This window comes from Passer domesticus, chromosome 7, assembly GCF_036417665.1.
Source record: "Passer domesticus isolate bPasDom1 chromosome 7, bPasDom1.hap1, whole genome shotgun sequence".
Lineage (NCBI taxonomy): Eukaryota > Metazoa > Chordata > Aves > Passeriformes > Passeridae > Passer > Passer domesticus.
The window spans coordinates 8,052,274-8,069,339 of NC_087480.1; the positions used below are offsets into that span (position 1 = coordinate 8,052,274).

General features: G+C 48.4%; 1 protein-coding gene across 4 annotated transcripts in view; it reads left to right on the forward strand.

Annotated features, from left to right (window-relative positions):
* The window catches only part of DOCK11 (dedicator of cytokinesis 11), a 76,998-nt gene that overhangs the window by 29,889 nt on the left and 30,043 nt on the right, over positions 1 to 17,066 (forward strand). For 3 of the 4 annotated variants that reach the window (XM_064426699.1, XM_064426696.1, XM_064426698.1), the window contains exons 12-30: positions 332 to 538; positions 847 to 969; positions 1,950 to 2,032; positions 3,518 to 3,640; positions 3,819 to 3,895; positions 4,397 to 4,581; positions 4,740 to 4,805; positions 4,971 to 5,063; positions 5,442 to 5,565; positions 6,183 to 6,304; positions 6,714 to 6,800; positions 7,998 to 8,087; positions 9,601 to 9,719; positions 11,242 to 11,311; positions 11,386 to 11,511; positions 12,481 to 12,552; positions 12,928 to 13,074; positions 13,553 to 13,636; positions 14,084 to 14,195. In XM_064426699.1, coding sequence (XP_064282769.1) covers positions 332 to 538; positions 847 to 969; positions 1,950 to 2,032; positions 3,518 to 3,640; positions 3,819 to 3,895; positions 4,397 to 4,581; positions 4,740 to 4,805; positions 4,971 to 5,063; positions 5,442 to 5,565; positions 6,183 to 6,304; positions 6,714 to 6,800; positions 7,998 to 8,087; positions 9,601 to 9,719; positions 11,242 to 11,311; positions 11,386 to 11,511; positions 12,481 to 12,552; positions 12,928 to 13,074; positions 13,553 to 13,636; positions 14,084 to 14,195 — 2,110 coding nt within the window. The remainder of the gene's footprint in view (positions 1 to 331; positions 539 to 846; positions 970 to 1,949; positions 2,033 to 3,517; positions 3,641 to 3,818; positions 3,896 to 4,396; positions 4,582 to 4,739; positions 4,806 to 4,970; positions 5,064 to 5,441; positions 5,566 to 6,182; positions 6,305 to 6,713; positions 6,801 to 7,997; positions 8,088 to 9,600; positions 9,720 to 11,241; positions 11,312 to 11,385; positions 11,512 to 12,480; positions 12,553 to 12,927; positions 13,075 to 13,552; positions 13,637 to 14,083; positions 14,196 to 17,066) is intronic. The other variant, XM_064426697.1, reaches the window with a different exon arrangement.

Below are 17,066 nucleotides of genomic sequence, written 5' to 3' on the forward strand. Positions count from 1 at the left end.
TAAATTGAGTTCATCTTTTCTTCCTGACTTCATAGTTTACCAGTTATATATAAAAAACATGTGGATTTCAATCTTTATATTTCATATAGCTTTGTTCAAATGGACTAGATCAAAATGCAAGAAGGTGCAGGAAAAAATGGATCTTATATTTATAAAGCAAATAAACATGGATTGTGTGTCACAGTTGTGTAAAATTCTGGTGTACCAAACTAAAGGAACAAACAGGAGGAGAGGGTTCCCAGTTTCCTTGCCAGGGAAAGCAGTGTATGTTGATATTCTTGAGTCTGTGCCGTGCATTTTTATGACACACATATTCAATACAAATTTCCAGGTTGAGCCCTTTTTCCTAAGCCTGGCATTATTCGACCTCAAAAGTAATTGCAAGCTCTCAGCTGACTTCCACGTGGACCTGAACCCTCCCTCTGTGCGGGACATGCTGCAGGAGAGCTCAGAGCCCAGGGCCGAGGGTGCCCCTGGTGCTGCTGGCCAGAGCCTGGTGCACGGCGTCCCCGAGTCCTGCCTGCACTACATAAAACGGGTCAGTGCCTCCTTCCTCCTCCTCCTGTGCCACTGCTGGGGCTTTGCAGTGACTTTGGAGTGTGTTGTTGTCCTCTGTGTGGTAACCAGAAGCCAGCTTTTCTCTTGAGCTGTGGTCGGTGTCGAAGTCGCTGTGCAGGGCACGCTGGCAGTGACAGGGAGAGCTCTCCAAGACCTGGCCATGGAGAGCCCCTGTGGCCATGCCCAGGGCAGGGTGTGTGGGGTGTGGAAGGGCAGTGGGATGGCCAGGCCAGACCCTGGTGCACGCTGGGGTCCTGCTGTGTGACAGCTGCTGCCTCTCTGTTGCAGGGCGTGTTCTCCGTGACCAACCCGCACACAGAGATCTTCCTGGTGGCCCGAGTGGAGAAGGTGCTGCAGGGCAGCATTGCCCACTGTGCAGAGCCCTACATGAAGAACTCAGACCCTGGGAAGGTACTGGCTTCAGTGGGTGCATCAGCTGAGTGGTGCTGTCTGCTGCAGGGAGTAGAGGAGGCTGAAGCATGGGCTGTTCTGCAGCTCTTCAGTTTCTTGCTGGCAAAGTCTTTGTCCATTCTGCTTGCACTGTTCCCAAGCTGGCTTCAGTTGGGCTGTCCTGGGGGACTTGATTCCTTCCCCTGGAAAGAGGCAGAGGATTTTTAGAAAGAGCCAAGCATTTGGGGCCAGACCTTTCCCCATTGCACTTCAGCAAGCCAAAGCCTGGGCTGGGCTGGCAGGAAAAAGTGGGACACTCCATCTCCAGAATGAAGTGTCTGCATAGAGTCATGGACTCCTTTATCTTGGAAAAACCCTGTAAGATCATTGAGTCCAACCATTAACCCAGCACTGTCAACTCCACCACTAAACTGTGTCCCTAAGCACCACATCCACCTGTGTTTTAAACACCTCCACCACTTCTCTGGGCAGCCTGTTCCAGTGCTCAACAACCCTTTGAGTGAAGAAACTTTTCCTGACATCCAAAGGTGAGGCCCTGCAATTAGCCCCCATCTTCAGTCTCTGCATCCATGTGGAGTTGATGCTGCCTTGTTGCAGCCAGTCAAGAGTAGTTCCTGAAAAGTCTATTATGGAATACCTGGTAATGATGGCATTCCCTTGGCACACTTTGTGAGTCTGTATAGGATGAGCCAAGTGCAGTCAGTTTTGGAAAGTACCCTAATACCTCTTGGCAGATAGAGCACTAATAAATACCCTGACAGTTCAATCCCAAGAAGGTTTAGCATGGCTGCCCACAATGTTTGCTGCAGACCAGCAGCTGTGGGTGGTGTGAGGTGGCAGACAGGGATGTCTGTGAGCTGCGCTGGTGCCTGGAGCAGAGAGGGATGCTCCTCCCTGGAGACTGCAGCGCCCTGCACTGCTGTTCTGGGGCAGCATCAGAGCCCTGGCCCATGCTGACCTGCCTCTCTCGTGTTTTGCAGACTGCCCAGAAGGTCCACAAGGTGGCCAAGCAGGTGTGCAGCCGTCTGGGCCAGTACCGGATGCCCTTCGGCTGGGCTGCCAGGTCAGTGCTCGGGCTGGGCTGAGCCTTGGGCTGGGCTCTGCCCACAGTGGGAGCTGCTGCTGCTGCTGAGAGTGACCTGGGACATGGCTGGGCAAGGGACCAAGTGACTGAAGTCACTGAGGTTGCAGCTGAGGGCAGAGTTTGGCTCCAACTCCCAAGAAGGAATTGGGATTGGCCTGAAGTGCTCGATCTGGAATTAGAAACAAAATATTAAAAAGTAAACAGCTCTAGGGCTGGGAAGGCAGTAACCTTCCTAGTGAGCTGCAATTACTGCTGTCAGGGCAGAACATTCCTGGGGACAAAATACACTGTCCCGTGCTACCAAGGGAATCACTGCAGAAATCCCTCCTGGCACCAGCCATTGCCAGGGACAGGATGAGAGCAGAGGACTTCCCAGCCTGGCAGTGGCAATCAGATGGGTTTGTCTTCTATCTTAAACTTTGCTTTAATTAATGTTCTTGGGAATGGCTGGAGGTAGTGATCCCATTCCCTTGCTGTTCTTTTACTGGAACTGATAAGTATGTCAGTGCTAACTCTTAAAGCTCAGTCAGAGGAAGGCAAGCTCATCTGCTGCCTCCTAGTGCTAAATTGCATTTTGGTGCTGGGAACGGCATGGGAGCACAGAAAGCTGTCACAGTGGGCTGGAGTTTGGGGGTATACCACTTGCAATGTGTATTCTTGAGCTGGGTGTTCCTGTGGTGCTGGCTGCTCACCTTTGGGATGGTGGTTTTGGGATGCAGCTGGATCCTGGCAGCCAGCACTCAGCCCTCTTCCAAGTGAACCCTCCCCCTAAAGGTGGGCTCTGGGTGGGCATTGACTTAGCCTGGCTTCAGGTTTTTTCCTGCTGGGTAAAGAGCTGCCTTGGGATGCCAGGGAGCTGAGTGGTGTTGCAGGGAGCTGTGTTTTGCTGCATCCCTGGAATATTTCCTCTGTGGGTCTCAGAGGAAAGTGCTTGCACAGGAGCAGAGTGCAGATGCTTTAATGCTGTTATACACAGATACCCATTATTTTCAAGGGCAGAGATGCTGGTATTCATCCAGGGCAGATTCCAGTCTCCTGCTCTGACTCAGGAGGAAACTGCTGCATGTCCCCAAACTGGTTTTTATCGTGTGCTCCTTTCCTAGGGGGATTTCTGTGCTCTGACCCCATGTGCCAGTGGGAAGGTGCTTTACCACTTGGTGTTGGTGGGAGGGGATGGAAGGGTGTTTGTGATTGTGGACCAGGCTTGGAAATGGGCTGAATGTGTCCTGACCTGGCTGGAGAGAGGGGATGGGAAATGATGTCCCGTGTGATTTCATGTGAGAGCTGCAGCCTGGGTGGGTCTAAGCACCAGGTCAGGGTGGGAGAACAGGCAGGACTGTGGTACTGGGAGCAGTCACAGGCTGGTGCACCCCTTGCCTGATGAACTGCATTTCAGATGTGTCAAACACCTCAGTGTCTGTATATTTGCCAACATTTAGAAAATACACCTCTTTGTTTCTGCAGGCCAGTTTTCAAAGACTCCCAGGGCACTCTTGATGCTGATGGAAAATTCTCACCCCTGTACAAGCAAGACAGTGGCAAACTCTCAAATGAAGATATGCTGAAGCTTTTAGCTGAGTATAAGAAGTAAGAGACTGGTGCAGGGGCTGGGCAGGCATCTTAACATACATTTTTAAACTGTTAAGTGTAGTAAGCATGAGATGGCAATTTCTGAAATACTTGGAGGGCAGCAAAAAGTGCTGGTGATGTGCTCAGCACCTGAGCCTTCAAGGTTCACACTCTTGTTCCTCTCTCCCTAAAACAGACCAGAGAAGACAAAACTGCAGGTCATTCCAGCCCAGTTAAATATCATCATCAAAGACATCCCACTGGACTTCACAAGTAAGGATCTTGGATCTTAACAGAAGTGCTGATGGCTTGAGCCTCAGGAGTTAATGCTTCTAGGGGGGATTGTGCTGTTGCATTAACAAGGGTATCTCAGGGCTGCCAACAGAAATGAGTAATTCAGCACAACCACTGACTTGTAAGTCTTTCTGATACATTCTGTGGAGGAGATGTGGTCCAAGTGCAGAGATTTAACTGAGGGTTTGATCCTCTTTACATTTTGGCCATCACATCCTAAATCTGAAGGAAGCCAGCATCCCGCTTTTGTGCCAATCTCATATCACATTTTTGATCCATAACTTTGTAGGGCTTTACAAACATGGTCAGTGTGTTTCTTTATCTTGCATTTAAAGAAACTGAAGCAAAGAAAGGACTGTGATGTGTTCAGTGTAATTCCATGGGCTTTTGGCAACTCCTGTCACCGGTTATGTAGGCTAATCTCCTGTCCAAAAGGCTTTTCTAGTGGACCTAATTTTTTCAGCTCTTATTCTCTTACAGATTGTTTCACAGCTTCTTACATTCCTATAAAACCTTTTGAGAAGGGCTGTGAGGACATTGCAGTTGAAGTGGAGGAGCTTGTCCCAGAAGTTGCAAAATACTGTTACCCCTTCACTGTCTACAAAAACCACCTCTACGTGTACCCCTTGCACTTGAAGTACGAGAACCAGAAGGTGTTTGCAAAGGTGAGTGACCTGGGGAGTGTCCTGGGGATCACCTGGGGAGTGACCTGGGGAGTGTCCTGGGGATCACCTGGGGAGTGACCTGGGGAGTGACCTGCAGCCAGCCTTGGTGTGGGCCAGGGTGATGCTGCTGCTCATGCTCCTGTTCTCCCCCATTTCAGGCAAGGAATATTGCTGTCTGTGTTGAGTTCAGGGATTCAGATGAAGCTGATGCCAGGCCATTAAAGGTGGGTTAATGCTGCCTTTTAACAGGGTTGCCATTTGGCCACTGCTGGGCGCTCTCTACCAGCCAGGCTGAGCAGGGCACTGTGTTTCCATGGTCGCTGGTTTAATTTGCCCAGCTGATTTAGGGTGGCAGGAGCCTGAATGCAGCTGTTCATTTGTGTTTGCAGTGCATATATGGCAAGCCCGGGGGCCCTCTGCTGACCACGAACGCGTTCGCTGCCGTGCTGCATCACAACCAGAGCCCCGAGTTCTATGATGAGGTAAAAGCACATTTTCCTGGATGCTACAGTGCCAAGGGGCTTTTCAGGATACCTCTTTTTCCAGGGCTGGGTGCAATAAAAAAGATAATCACCAGCTCTTTGCCTCAGCAGAAGGGCTCAGCAAAGCCAGAGCCTTTGTCAGTTTTTGATGTCAGTTTGTTTTCTGCTGTCTTTACTGTCACGCTTTGTGCACTCCAATCACACACCCCCATTAATAAGTAATGTTGCAAATGTGATGGAAATGTTAGGAGTTATTTAAGATGGGTAAGAATGTGTCTTGTGTAACTGCGTACAACATAACATTTGTGAAATGAAATAGAACTAAAATATTACTCCACAACTAAAAATACAGTCTGATCTATCATGATATCATTTTAGATTAAAATTGAGCTTCCAATTCACCTCCATCAAAAGCATCATTTGCTTTTCACCTTCTATCATGTCAGCTGTGAAATTAATACAAAGGCAACATCGAAAAAACAAGACACCGTTGAAACTCAAGGTATGTTCAATGCTTAAATTACTTCTGTTGGAGTGTAAAAGGCCAAGATAAAACAAATGTTGGGACATGAAACAAAAAGTGATTAGCATACCAGTCTATATGAATTTTCTTTTCTAAAATCAACCTAATATGAAATTGTAGATCAAAAATGGAATAAAATCCATGGGTTTAGTCTATATTAAATCTCAAATTTTTGCTGCAGTCTGACAGTGCTTTCTGTATGTTCCTGACTTGACTTGCACAAATGTGCTGTTGTCAGGTCACCAATAAAAACTTGCTGTGAGATCAGGGTCTCAGGGCCTGATCCTGGCAACACTGGGCATGTGCACACCTGGGACCCACTGGCTGGGAAGCCTCTCCCTTCATCCAAAGGAGAAGGACCTTTATCGTGGTGCCCAGCCATGGCTCATGCACTGTTCCTGCCCCTCACACCCACGCCTGGTCTGTGCTGTGTCCGAATTTTGTTCACCGGGTAAAAGCTGCTTTAGTGGTCGACCCCTTGCTGAAGCCACTTGCTCAGCTGCAGGTTTGGACTTCCTGGGGTGAGCCAGAGCTCTTTCTGAGCTGAGCGTGTCGCGGTGTGTGTCTCTGAGCCTGCTCCCTGGTTGCCTCCGCAGTGGGGTTCTGCTGGGTGCCGCTGCTGAAGGACGGGCGCGTCGTCCCGCTGGAGCGGCAGCTGCCCGTGGCTTCCACCCTCCCCCCCGGCTACCTGGGCCTTGCAGACAGCGACTCGCGCAAGGTAGGAGCCCTCTGAGGTGGCCTTGGGTGGAAAAGGAGGAGGGAAGCTGAGCTTTTTGTTTCCACTGTAAATTCTGGGTTTCTGTTGGTGCTTTGCTCGGGTGAAAAGATCTCTGCTGCAGGGGACACCCAGAGCTTAAAGTTCTTAGGGCTGGGAGGCAGGACCCCTTTAATTCCTCTTTCTCTGGGTATGCCAGTTGCAGAGGGTATTTCTGTGGTGGGCTGGGCTGTTGCAGATGGCACAGAGCAGGAGAATGAGCCCGTGCTCTGTTTGCCTGTTTTCATGGGGAAGGTGCTGTTTGTGCTGGGGGTGGACCCCTTCTTGCACCCCAGCCAGTACCTTCTGAGCAGGTGAGCCACCTTCTCACCACAGTGTGAAACCAAAGTACTTGGATGTTGTCTGTTCACAGCAGCCCAGCATGGATGCAAAGTGGGTGGATGGAGCAAAGCCGTTGTTTAAAATCAGAATCCATTTGGACTCTACCATTTACACCCAGGTAAGTCAAACTTTACAAACTTGTAGCACAAATGTAAAGGCAGAGACTGCTGTGTCTCTACTACAGCTAAGCCATAGGTGGTGTGGGAAGGAGGGCCCTGGTACCTTTGCAAAGCAGCACTGAGATCCTTCTGAAGCAGCATGGCTGGGATCTGCTCCTTGGCTGGATGGGGTGAGATAATCTGTGACTGAATGAGCCTAGGGAGGGGCTGATGCTTCCTTGGCCAGTTGCACTGTAACTGGCAGGACCAAGGAAACATTTGAGCCAATGATCTGCTTCAATGATGCAAAAAAACGGGTGGATGTGAGAGGTTTCCCCAAATTCTAGAATCATTAGTGTCGAAAAGACCTCTAAGATTGTCGAGTCCAATTTTTAAAAAAAAAAAGTTCTCTGTCAAGAGCAGACACAAGAAAACAGTCCTGGTTTGCCCTGGAAAGCAGTTCAGGCTGTTTTACCAAGTTGTGGTGTGTTCTGCTGTATTATGGTAGTGGTGGACTTCCCAAAGTTTCACTTGATGTGCAGCAAAGATCCCCAGCACATTCTCTAGGGCTGTCCTGTCAGCACTGCTCCTGGGGCAATGCCCTTGGCTGGATGCTGTCAGCTACATTTACATTCAGAGCAAATGGCTTTCAGCATCTAATTCTGTTTTTGGAGATTTACTGACTCTATACCACTGAGAGCAGCATAGTAGTTGTGCTTCCCCCCAAAATTACATTTCCAGATGCTTTTCAGAGTTAAATAACCCAGTAATTAAATCTAACCTTGGAGGAGGAGGGAGAGTACTGGGAAGGAGAGTCCCAGGTGGACAGTAGGAGGGTGGTGATGCAGGGGGTGAGGCAGTTTCTGTGAGTTGCAGCTCTTGGGGGGGTTCTGTTTCTCCAGGCCAGTGCTGGCTGGGGACTGGGGCTCAGGGTAGTACAACCCCAGGAGAATTTTAACACTGCTGGAAGTTTTGTGCTTAATATTGAGGTTAGCTGGGAGCCAGGGGCTGAGCAGGGGATGGGTATGTTGGAAAAGACAGAGAGCAGTCCTGGGAGGTGGCAGCTGGGGGTCAGAAGTGCCACTGGCAGGGACGTGGGGTTTGCTGGGGATGTGGCCCACTGCTGCAGGTAAGGCACCAAATTTCCAAGTGCAAGTGACAATGTAGGGGCTGACAGATGTTGAGGCTGCTGAACTGATTTTTTTTATCTTTTCCAGGACATGCACTTGCATAAATTCTTCCACTACTGCCAGCTGGTTCAGGCGGGAGCTAAGGAAGTGCCAGGAGAGCTTGTTAAATACCTGAAGGTGAACAGTGCCTGTCACTGGGCTTCATTTGTGCTCTTAGAAACTGTCAGCAAATACCCAGAACCCTGCCCTGTGGGAACACACCCTTGCTGGGGCCAGTGCATTGCGCAGTACCCTCACTTTTGCTTTATCCTGTCAGATGGGCTGGTATTTAAATGAAATGTTTTTTCATGTCCCTACATTCATTTATCTTGTCAGACGATTTTCTGTGTGCTGCTTCCCTCTGCCTTCCACAAGGGATAAAACAAGCAGTCAGCATTGCCCTGCCATGCTCATGGCAAAGCTCTCTCCTGGTGGACTCACACACTCCTCCCTTGCTGCTCTGGGCTTGATTCAGCCCTTTAAACTGTAGCACAATTCCTTGTTTCCTGGAAGCCCTTTCAAAATGGGAGGTTTTTTCCAGGCTGAAAAAGATATGTGAGATTTTCAGCCAGTTGAATTTGAGCAGAGGTGACTTATGACCTAGACCCATCTTTTTGGTAATCACTGCAGCATGAGTAAGGGCTTTGAAGCAGGTCCAGCAAGGGCTTCTGCAGGAAATATTATTCTTGGCTATTTGCTGTCCTTGTTTCCTTCCATAACTGCCTGTTTTTCAGTGGTGCTGTAGCAACAGCTCCACTTCCAGTGGTGGGGATGTATCACCACAGGGTTACTTAATATGTGTCAGATAGGGGATAAATATTTTAAGAAATAGAAATAATAGCAGGTTTTGAAGCCAAGAACTAAAGTCACAGTAGCTTTGTTGTGAGCATTTTGCCAAGTCCCAGTCCTGCCAAGCCCCAGCACCCTCACTGCAGCCTAGACAGGGAGATGGGTATGTGCAAACCACAAGTGAGGATCCTTAACCACCACCACCTCAATAATTGCAGTAATTTAAATAGCTAGATACAGATCGAAAAACCTTTTGTTAGATTTGCAGGTTTGAAAAGTGAAAATGAAACCTGCTGTTTCCTAGACTCATATCATGAGCTTCAGGCACAAGAGCTGTGAGTCTGGTGGAGGGTGTGTGCACGAGGCCATCCTGACCTTCACCAAGTGCCTTGAACTCCATTTTCAATAGCAAGCTGTGCTCTTTGAAAAGAAAAGTCTCTCTGAAAGTCATTGGGCAGCAGTTTTTCATGCTCCAAAGGCATTTGTGGAAATGGGACTTCAAAAAACTGGCACAAGTGATGAGAAGACTTGAGAGCAAAACTTCAGCCTTAAATTCTGGACTTTTCAAATCAGATTAGTAGCGTGTGACCTCTAATGAAGTCATAGCTGCCTGGACACATCTGAGAGGAGGATTAATACCTGCCATGAGTGATCCCTGAAGGTTTGCAGCTGGGATCTGTCAGAAGGAGGCAGCAGGTCCTGCTGTGGGTCCCAGTTGCCCTGTCCTCCAGTGGGCTGAAGCATTTCCACACCCTGCAGCCTTTGCCTGTCCCATTGCCACAGAAATGCCTGCGGGCTGTAAATGTTTAACATCTGCAACATGTTGAACTAAAAGTGTCTGTGTTCTGAACATTTGTTTTAGTGTTTGCACGCCATGGAGATCCAAGTAATGATTCAGTTTCTACCTGTAATTCTTATGCAACTATTTAGAGTCCTCACAAACGTGACGCAGGAGGATGAAGTAGCTGTCAACTGCACCATGTGAGTGCTGGGTGAGCCATCCAGTGACAAATGCAAGGCCAGCAGTGGCAGTGCTCTGGTTTCCAGTGCAGGGTGCTGAGGGACAGCACTGGCTGTCCCCTGCTGCTGTCTCCCCCTGGATCATGTGGGTGGCATGGGGGCATTGTGGGGCTCTTCTCCTGGGAATGGTGTGAGGAAAAACATGGTACTGTAAAGATACTGCTGGTTTGTTTCTCCAAAGAGGAAGGGTTTGGTGGCTCTGAGAGCCAAGTTGTCCTACAAAAAGGCTGCAGAGTGCCCAGGTGTGTCCTGGTCTCATCCCAGCACGCCAGTCCCTGGTGTCAGGATTGCTCCTGGGGCTGCTGTGGCAGTGCTGCAGCTCCAGCTGTGCAGCCCCGAGAGGGCAGCAGCGGCCCAGGCAGCACTGCAGGGAGCTGCAGCCAGAGCACCTTCCCTGCCTGGCACCAGCAGCAACCCCTGGAACCCAGAGATGTGCTAAAACACACAAAACATGCACCTCCCTGCCGTGGTGCTTGATGTCACCCTGCTCTGGTCCCATACAGCGTGTGCCTCCGTGTACCAGGAGCATCCTGCTCCCATGGAACTGGGGCTGGAGGCTGAGCCCTGGTCCCCAGGGATGTGGTGCCTGTTGCAGTCACAGCCCTGCACCATATGGTGTGGGTCATGAGAACTTTTCCTTTGTGGAGCACTGTAATTCCACTCTGTTTGGAGAGGGCAACAGGTGACCCCAGGTACCTGTTGGGTGACCAGCTCCCACCTTCATTTCCAGAGATTTTTATCAAAGCTTGGCCTGATACTTTCCAGTTTGTCAGTATCTTTCTGTTTAATATCTCTTTTCTCATCAGATTTTCATAGTGGAATTTAAAACCCACTTTATCTGATAAATGGCTTGTAAACTCCTCCTTGTGGTTTGGCCTGTGGGGTCTGTGACAACATGCAATGGCTTGTTGTTCCCTCTGGCTGGGAGTGGAATGTAAATCCCCAGTAGTGGCTGGGGAAACCAGGCTCTTGCTGCCTTGATCAGCCGCCTGGGAGTGAGTCCAGAGGGCTGGCATGTTCTCCAGCCTCTGCTTGACCTTCCCACACTGCAAGGCAACAGCCCAAAATAATCCAGTGCATGTAACAACGAGCATATGATATAAATAATTTTTTTAAAAAAGGAGACTTCCAGAATTAATAAATCCCAGGGATGCAAGGAGGTATCAGATTATAACAATGGTGGAAAATGTTCTGTCTTGCCTCTTTGTGCAAGGAGTCCTGAGTGCTAAAAGTCAGCTTGTCTGGGCCATTCCTGAGCCAGCACAGAAGTGGAGAAGAGGCTTTGGGCACTGAGTGCTCTGTGCCAGGGTGGTGCAGGAGCTGTGTGTGGGGGTGCTGGCCTGCAAGAGCTGCTGCTCTGCAGATGAGGCCATTCAGTGGTGAGGTTTTGGGGTTGGGCAGGTGGGATGTGTGTGTCTGCTCCGTGAGGCAGAGGAACTTGCCCTTGTGTGGCGTGCTGAACACAAACCACGTTTCTCCCCAGGGTTCTTCTGCACATCGTGTCCAAGTGCCACGAGGAGGGTCTGGACCACTACCTGCGCTCCTTCCTAAAGGTCAGTGGTGACACTCTGCCCTCGAGAGTCCCTGCTGGGGGCAGCTCCCCCTGACCCTGCTCTTCTTGCCTCAGTACGTCTTCCGAGCCGAGAAACCCAGTGCCAAGCAGGCAAAGATGACCCACGAAATCCTGGTGCTTTCCATGGCCACCATCTTGAAGCAGTCAGCAGATTTTCTGGCCATCAATAAGCTCCTCAAGGTGAGGTATTGGCAGTACTTGGCTGCCAAGGGTAGAGGGGAAAAAAAGGGGGTCTGGTGTAAAACCCAACACTTATCCCCATCTAAACCCACTGCAGGGGCAAGCCTTGCATGCAAACCAACTCCTTGCATCCACATCCTTGAGGTTCTCCCCTGTTATTATGATATTTTATTAAAAATCCTTTGCTAGGATTTTTCTCTTAGCTGAGAAGCCCCAGAAAAGAAATGTAAACAATTAACTATCTGATGGCTGTAGAATGTGGTCTGGACGTTGTTTACCAACAGGTGCATCTTAGATTGGTCCATGTGGATTGTTTTCACTTGATGACCAATCACAGCCACCTGTGCCCAGGCTGTGAGCAGTCACAAAATTTTGTTATTCAGTCCATTCCTGTTCTTTCTAACCTTCTCATGAATCCTTTTCTCTCTCTTCTTTTAGTATAGTTTTAATATAGTATTTTAATATAATATATATCATAATATAATAAACCAACGTTCTAAAACATAGAGTCAAGATTCATGTCTCCACACATGGAGTATCCACCACACTTCCCTTCAAACAGAGATGAATTCTTGCAGGGAGCCTCTGTTTAGGCCCATGGCAGGAGGCAGCAAAAGGCTGTTCATTTTGCCAGTTGTACCTATTTTCCTCAAGCCACACCTGAAGGGTGACTCATGGGAGGCAAACTGAGTTTCTGCCTCTCTGGGCTTGCACCCCAAACTCTGCTGTTCTTGGCAGGGTGCATTGGGGTGCAGAGGGGCTAAATCTGTTCCCACCTAAGACTGGCAGGACATCTCTGGGTAGCAAAGGCATCTATTCCCAGCCAGCTGTGCAAGCACAGCTGTGCTTACAGAAACCCACTTGGATGTGAGCTTTCCCTCCCACACAGGTGCTTCCCCACATAGTCAGGGAATATCAGTCATGTTCAGTCCTGCTGAGAAAAGTAATAGTATTCTTTGTTCATTCTAGTACTCGTGGTTTTTCTTTGAAGCACTGGCAAAGTCCATGGCAATGTACTTACTGGAAGAAAACAAAATCAAGGTAAATTTAAATTTGGTCAATGTTGGATTACAAAACTGTCACAAACTCCTCCAAAAGCTTTTCTGAAAAGCTCTGTGACTCTCTATTAAAAAAAAAAAAAAAGCCTGCCAAGCCAAACAGCTTCACTTTCTTTTTCACTTTACTTTTCCCTTTTCTGCCCTTTCACTCTCAGCTGTAATTTAAAAATTCCAGAAGTCCTTATGGCTTGTGCAGCCTCCTTTGCTGTTACTACCTACTGCAGTTGCAGCCAATACTTTCTTTGATCAGTGTTTTACTAGGAAGCAGCAAAAACAAACGCTAAAGAGCTCGTGCCTGTGCTCAGCTGTCCCCAGCTGTGGCTTGCAGCCCTGAGCTGGGATGTGCTCTTGGTTTCAGCTGCCCAGAGGCCAGAGGTTCCCTGAGTCCTACCAGCACGCCCTGCACTCGCTGCTGCTGGCCATCATTCCTCACGTCACCATCCGCTACAACGAGATCCCCGAGGAGTCCCGGAATGTCAACTTTAGCTTGGCTAACTTCCTGAAGGTCAGCTTCTTTCCTTCTCCCAGGATTTGATCGGGGAAAATAAAAAGAAAAAAAGAGATTGACAATGAGAGATAAGGAGCAAGCAAACAAATGTGGTTTTAATTTTTGTTGTCTTTCGTTTTTTCAGTTGTAAAAATTCTCAAGGGGATAAGCTGTTCTAGGAAAGAAACCTTCTCTTTCCAAAGAGACAGTGACTTTGCATGTTACTGAGGCTTTTTAGCCATTCCTAGCAACTGTTTGGAACCTGAAATAGATATATACTCTCATTTTAAATATTTTTGTTGTCCACTGGATGACTTTACTACTTAAGTAAAGTCATCCAAATGATTTCAGAGAAACAGGATCATGTATGTTTTGGGAAATCAGCAGCAACCCAGAGGATGAAATCTGGCTGCTGGAAGGACAGTAGTATGCAGGGGATGTAAGATGATTGCTTTTATTTTTAATAGTTGCTCACATGTTGCTATTTTTTCTCCAGCGTTGCTTGACCTTTATGGACAGAGGATTTGTTTTTAACTTGATAAATGATTACATTTCTGGATTCAGCCCAAAGGACCCTAAGGTAAGCAGTAGGGTTCTTGAAAAGTGGTTTGCAGCTGTACACATCTACATCAGCCAAAGCTTTGTAGTGATTATTTTATACAAGTCTTGGAGGCCTTTTAGACTCTGTTCCTGCAGAGTCTTTTAGAAGCAGAGACTCTTTGTCTGGGCTAAGAGCCTGTAGCCAGATGTTCTTTAAAGTAATGTAAAGAGTCAGAATGGCAGGAAAGAGTGGTTAATATTCTGGATGAAAAATACAAAGTCCCAAGTGACATCTGTATGCATTGACACTTAGGCAGAACAACACAAGAATTTGCCAATTATTAGTGATTTTCACCAGATGCTATTTATTAGATAGCATAGATAGATTTATTGCATTCTTCAATCCTTGTGCAACAAGTACATTGAACTGGAAGAAAATGGGCCAAACTAAAAACATAGTTTGTGTTTGTCTTTTTTTTTATCTCAGCTGCTGGTTGAATACAAGTTTGAATTTCTTCAAACTATTTGCAATCATGAGCACTACATCCCTCTGAACTTACCAATGACGTTTTCCAAACCCAAGCTGCAAAGAGCTCAAGGTATGTTCTTCAAGAGATTGGCTAAAGAGCTATAATTTATTAGTCCTCATGGCTTTTGACTGGATGAACTTTGGTTTGGTGTCAAGGAAATGTATGTCCTGGTTAGGACATTAACCTCAAGATGTTTTTCTGTCAGATTTATATAAATTTTGTTCTAGAATGGTATGCAGTCAGTGTTTTTGGCATTTCCTATATTTAAGTTTACTTGGGACTAGCAGTATCTGCAAGACACTGCCTGTGTTTCAGTAAACAGGCAAATTGTGCAATGCAATCCTTTGTTCTCAGGAGTGTCAGCCTCCCCTGAGACGTGGGTGTCTCATGGGTGTCCTGTGGGGAATGGGGATGCAGGAGAGCAGATGGAACTCCCTGCCCTGCTGCCAGCTCCCCCAGAAGGGGATCCAGGTTTCCTTCTGCTCTCACACTGAGCAAGGCACAGCAGTGGCAGTGTGCTCAGCTTGCCCTCAGACGTGGGGCAGAGCTGGAGCCCGTGCCAGTCCTTGCTGCATGCCCAGGGTGTTGGTGCCTGGCACCCCCACACACCCACCCTGCTTGCCCTGCCACACCTTGTTCTCTCTGGGGCTGAAGCTGCCCAGCACGGGCTGGAAGGCGCTGACAAGGGGCTGAGCTGAGGCTGTGTGCAGGTGCTGTGGCTGGAGCAGCCCCTGGCAGCCCCAGGAGTGCTGCAGACAGAGCCTCATTCCCTCTGGCTCCTCATGGCTCATCTGTGTGCCAGGTTTGGGTGCCAGCAGCCTGGCCAGTGTAGGTACTGGAGGGAAGAGTGAGGATTGGGATTCCCCATGTGGAAGCCCTGTGGATTTATGATGTATTCTGGTGGGCAAAGGGGTTGTTTGGCTGTGCCTCATGGTGAAGCCATACAAGTCCCAAAGTGGTTCCACACACATACAGGTGGCAGAAGCAGAAGTAAATGAAATATCTCTTATTTTGGTAAATATCTGACCCCTCAGAGCTTTCTGGACCAGCTGCTAATCTCTTACTTCAGTCTGGCTACTTGCTTGGCCTTGCTTAACAAAGAGTATTGCTAGAAAAAGAGTATTGCTGGAAACAGCCAAGAAAAACACATCCACGGATGCTTGTTAGTGGCATGGTAACATAAGGATGCTCTTTCTTTGTTAACATTCACCTTTGCCTTTGTGATGGTTAAATTGAAGAGCTGTAAGGACAGCTCATCTTTTCTGCTGTGTTTTGTTGTGACTGGACCTAGCAGCTGAGGTTCACACACAGCTCCTGGCAGTTGGAGTGTTACATCTTGGAGCAGCAACTCTGAAACCTCCCAGCTACTGCAGGGCTGGTTGTTGGTCTGTCCCTGCTGCCTCACACCTGGACATCAGCCAGAGCCAGCCCCAAGCTTGGCCTCATGGCCAGCAGCACACCATTAGTTTTGCAATGTTGTGATGGGAAAGAATCCAAGGGATTCACAGAAGCTGGGAGTTAAGCAAAGGCCTCAAAAATAATATTAAAACATGACATACTGTCCTGTTTCTCCAAGATTATTACTTGATTATCCAAGAGCATTATTTGTTCCTGTTTATTTTTGCTGTCTTTTTATTTGTCCCTTTTCTTTTTACACATAATTAGATTTTTTTTCATTTGCTGTGGAGCAGTTCACTTCAGTAGGTAGGTCCATCTGGGATGGTCAACTCCTCTAATGTTGAATTAAGTATGCACTTTCCAATCAATTGGAAATAATATTACATTATTACTAATGTAATAACCATGATGTTTGACAATTAGGCATTTGCTAACATGACTAACAGTGAGAGCCAGGTAATGTTCCAGGTGGCTTTTTCTTTCCTCTGAATCAGAGTTTCACAATCCAGTAAATGCTACTTTTGAATCAATGAGTTTAAAAATATCTTTTGCAGCCACAGAACTGTTGGAACCCTTCGGCTGGGATTTTCAAAGCTGAATGCACCCTGCCTTACCACAGAAGAACTTTCATACCTGTGGGGTTTTGGAAAAAAAAAAAGTTTGAGCTGAGCATATTGCATTTGTACTTTAGGGGGAAGAACAGAGAGCTTTGGGGTTATCCCTGTGGCTCTAATTTGGTAATTGGCCTGGCAGAGGTAGTGGTGTCAGGACAAGGCTGTTCACAGCAGCCCCAGTGCACACACACCCTGCACCACTTCAGTGTGTCTGTCAGTCCCTGCTGCTCTGTCCAGGCTCCTCAGCAGAAGTGATGCCTTATCCTGGTGGCAGCCTCTGCTTTGATCTCAGAATGTGCCTGAGTCTGTGTGAGGTGCAGGGTACAGGTTAAGTACAGCAAGGTGATGGGGTGCTGAGCTGGATTTCTCTTGGCAGTCAGGGCAGCTTCTGAGGGGCTGAGCTCAGTGTCTGCTTCTGGCAAGCAGCAGCCTGGAGCCCCAGCCTGGCTCCCTGGCTGCCAGCTGTGCTCACTGGGGTGCAGACTGCTCCCTTGGCACCCTCTCCTCATTGGCATCCCTCATCCCAGCAGCACTACATGCTTCTGCTCTGCTCTCTGACCTCGAGAGAAGGAGCACAGATTGCTGGGGGTGTGGAATGAGCTGCAGAGCAGCTCTGCTGGGGCTGGGTGGCCAGGTACACCCACCACTTGCACTGCCCATTCCCACCCTCACACTGCAGGGTGGTAGCCCTGCTGCCTGGGTGGGGATTCACAGGACAGCCCCAGCCAGCAGCAGAGCATGCCCAGGCAGCAAGTTGTGCTGTCTTGCCCCATTTCAGCCATCTCTGACTTACAAATTGCTCATAGAGAGAGAAGCCTTGCAGAACATCACATTGCAGAAACCCTGCCTTGAGGTGCTGCTGAAACAGTGAGGGCTGAAATTAATGAACAGCCTGAACTGGAAGGCACCAAGTGCTTTGATATGACTT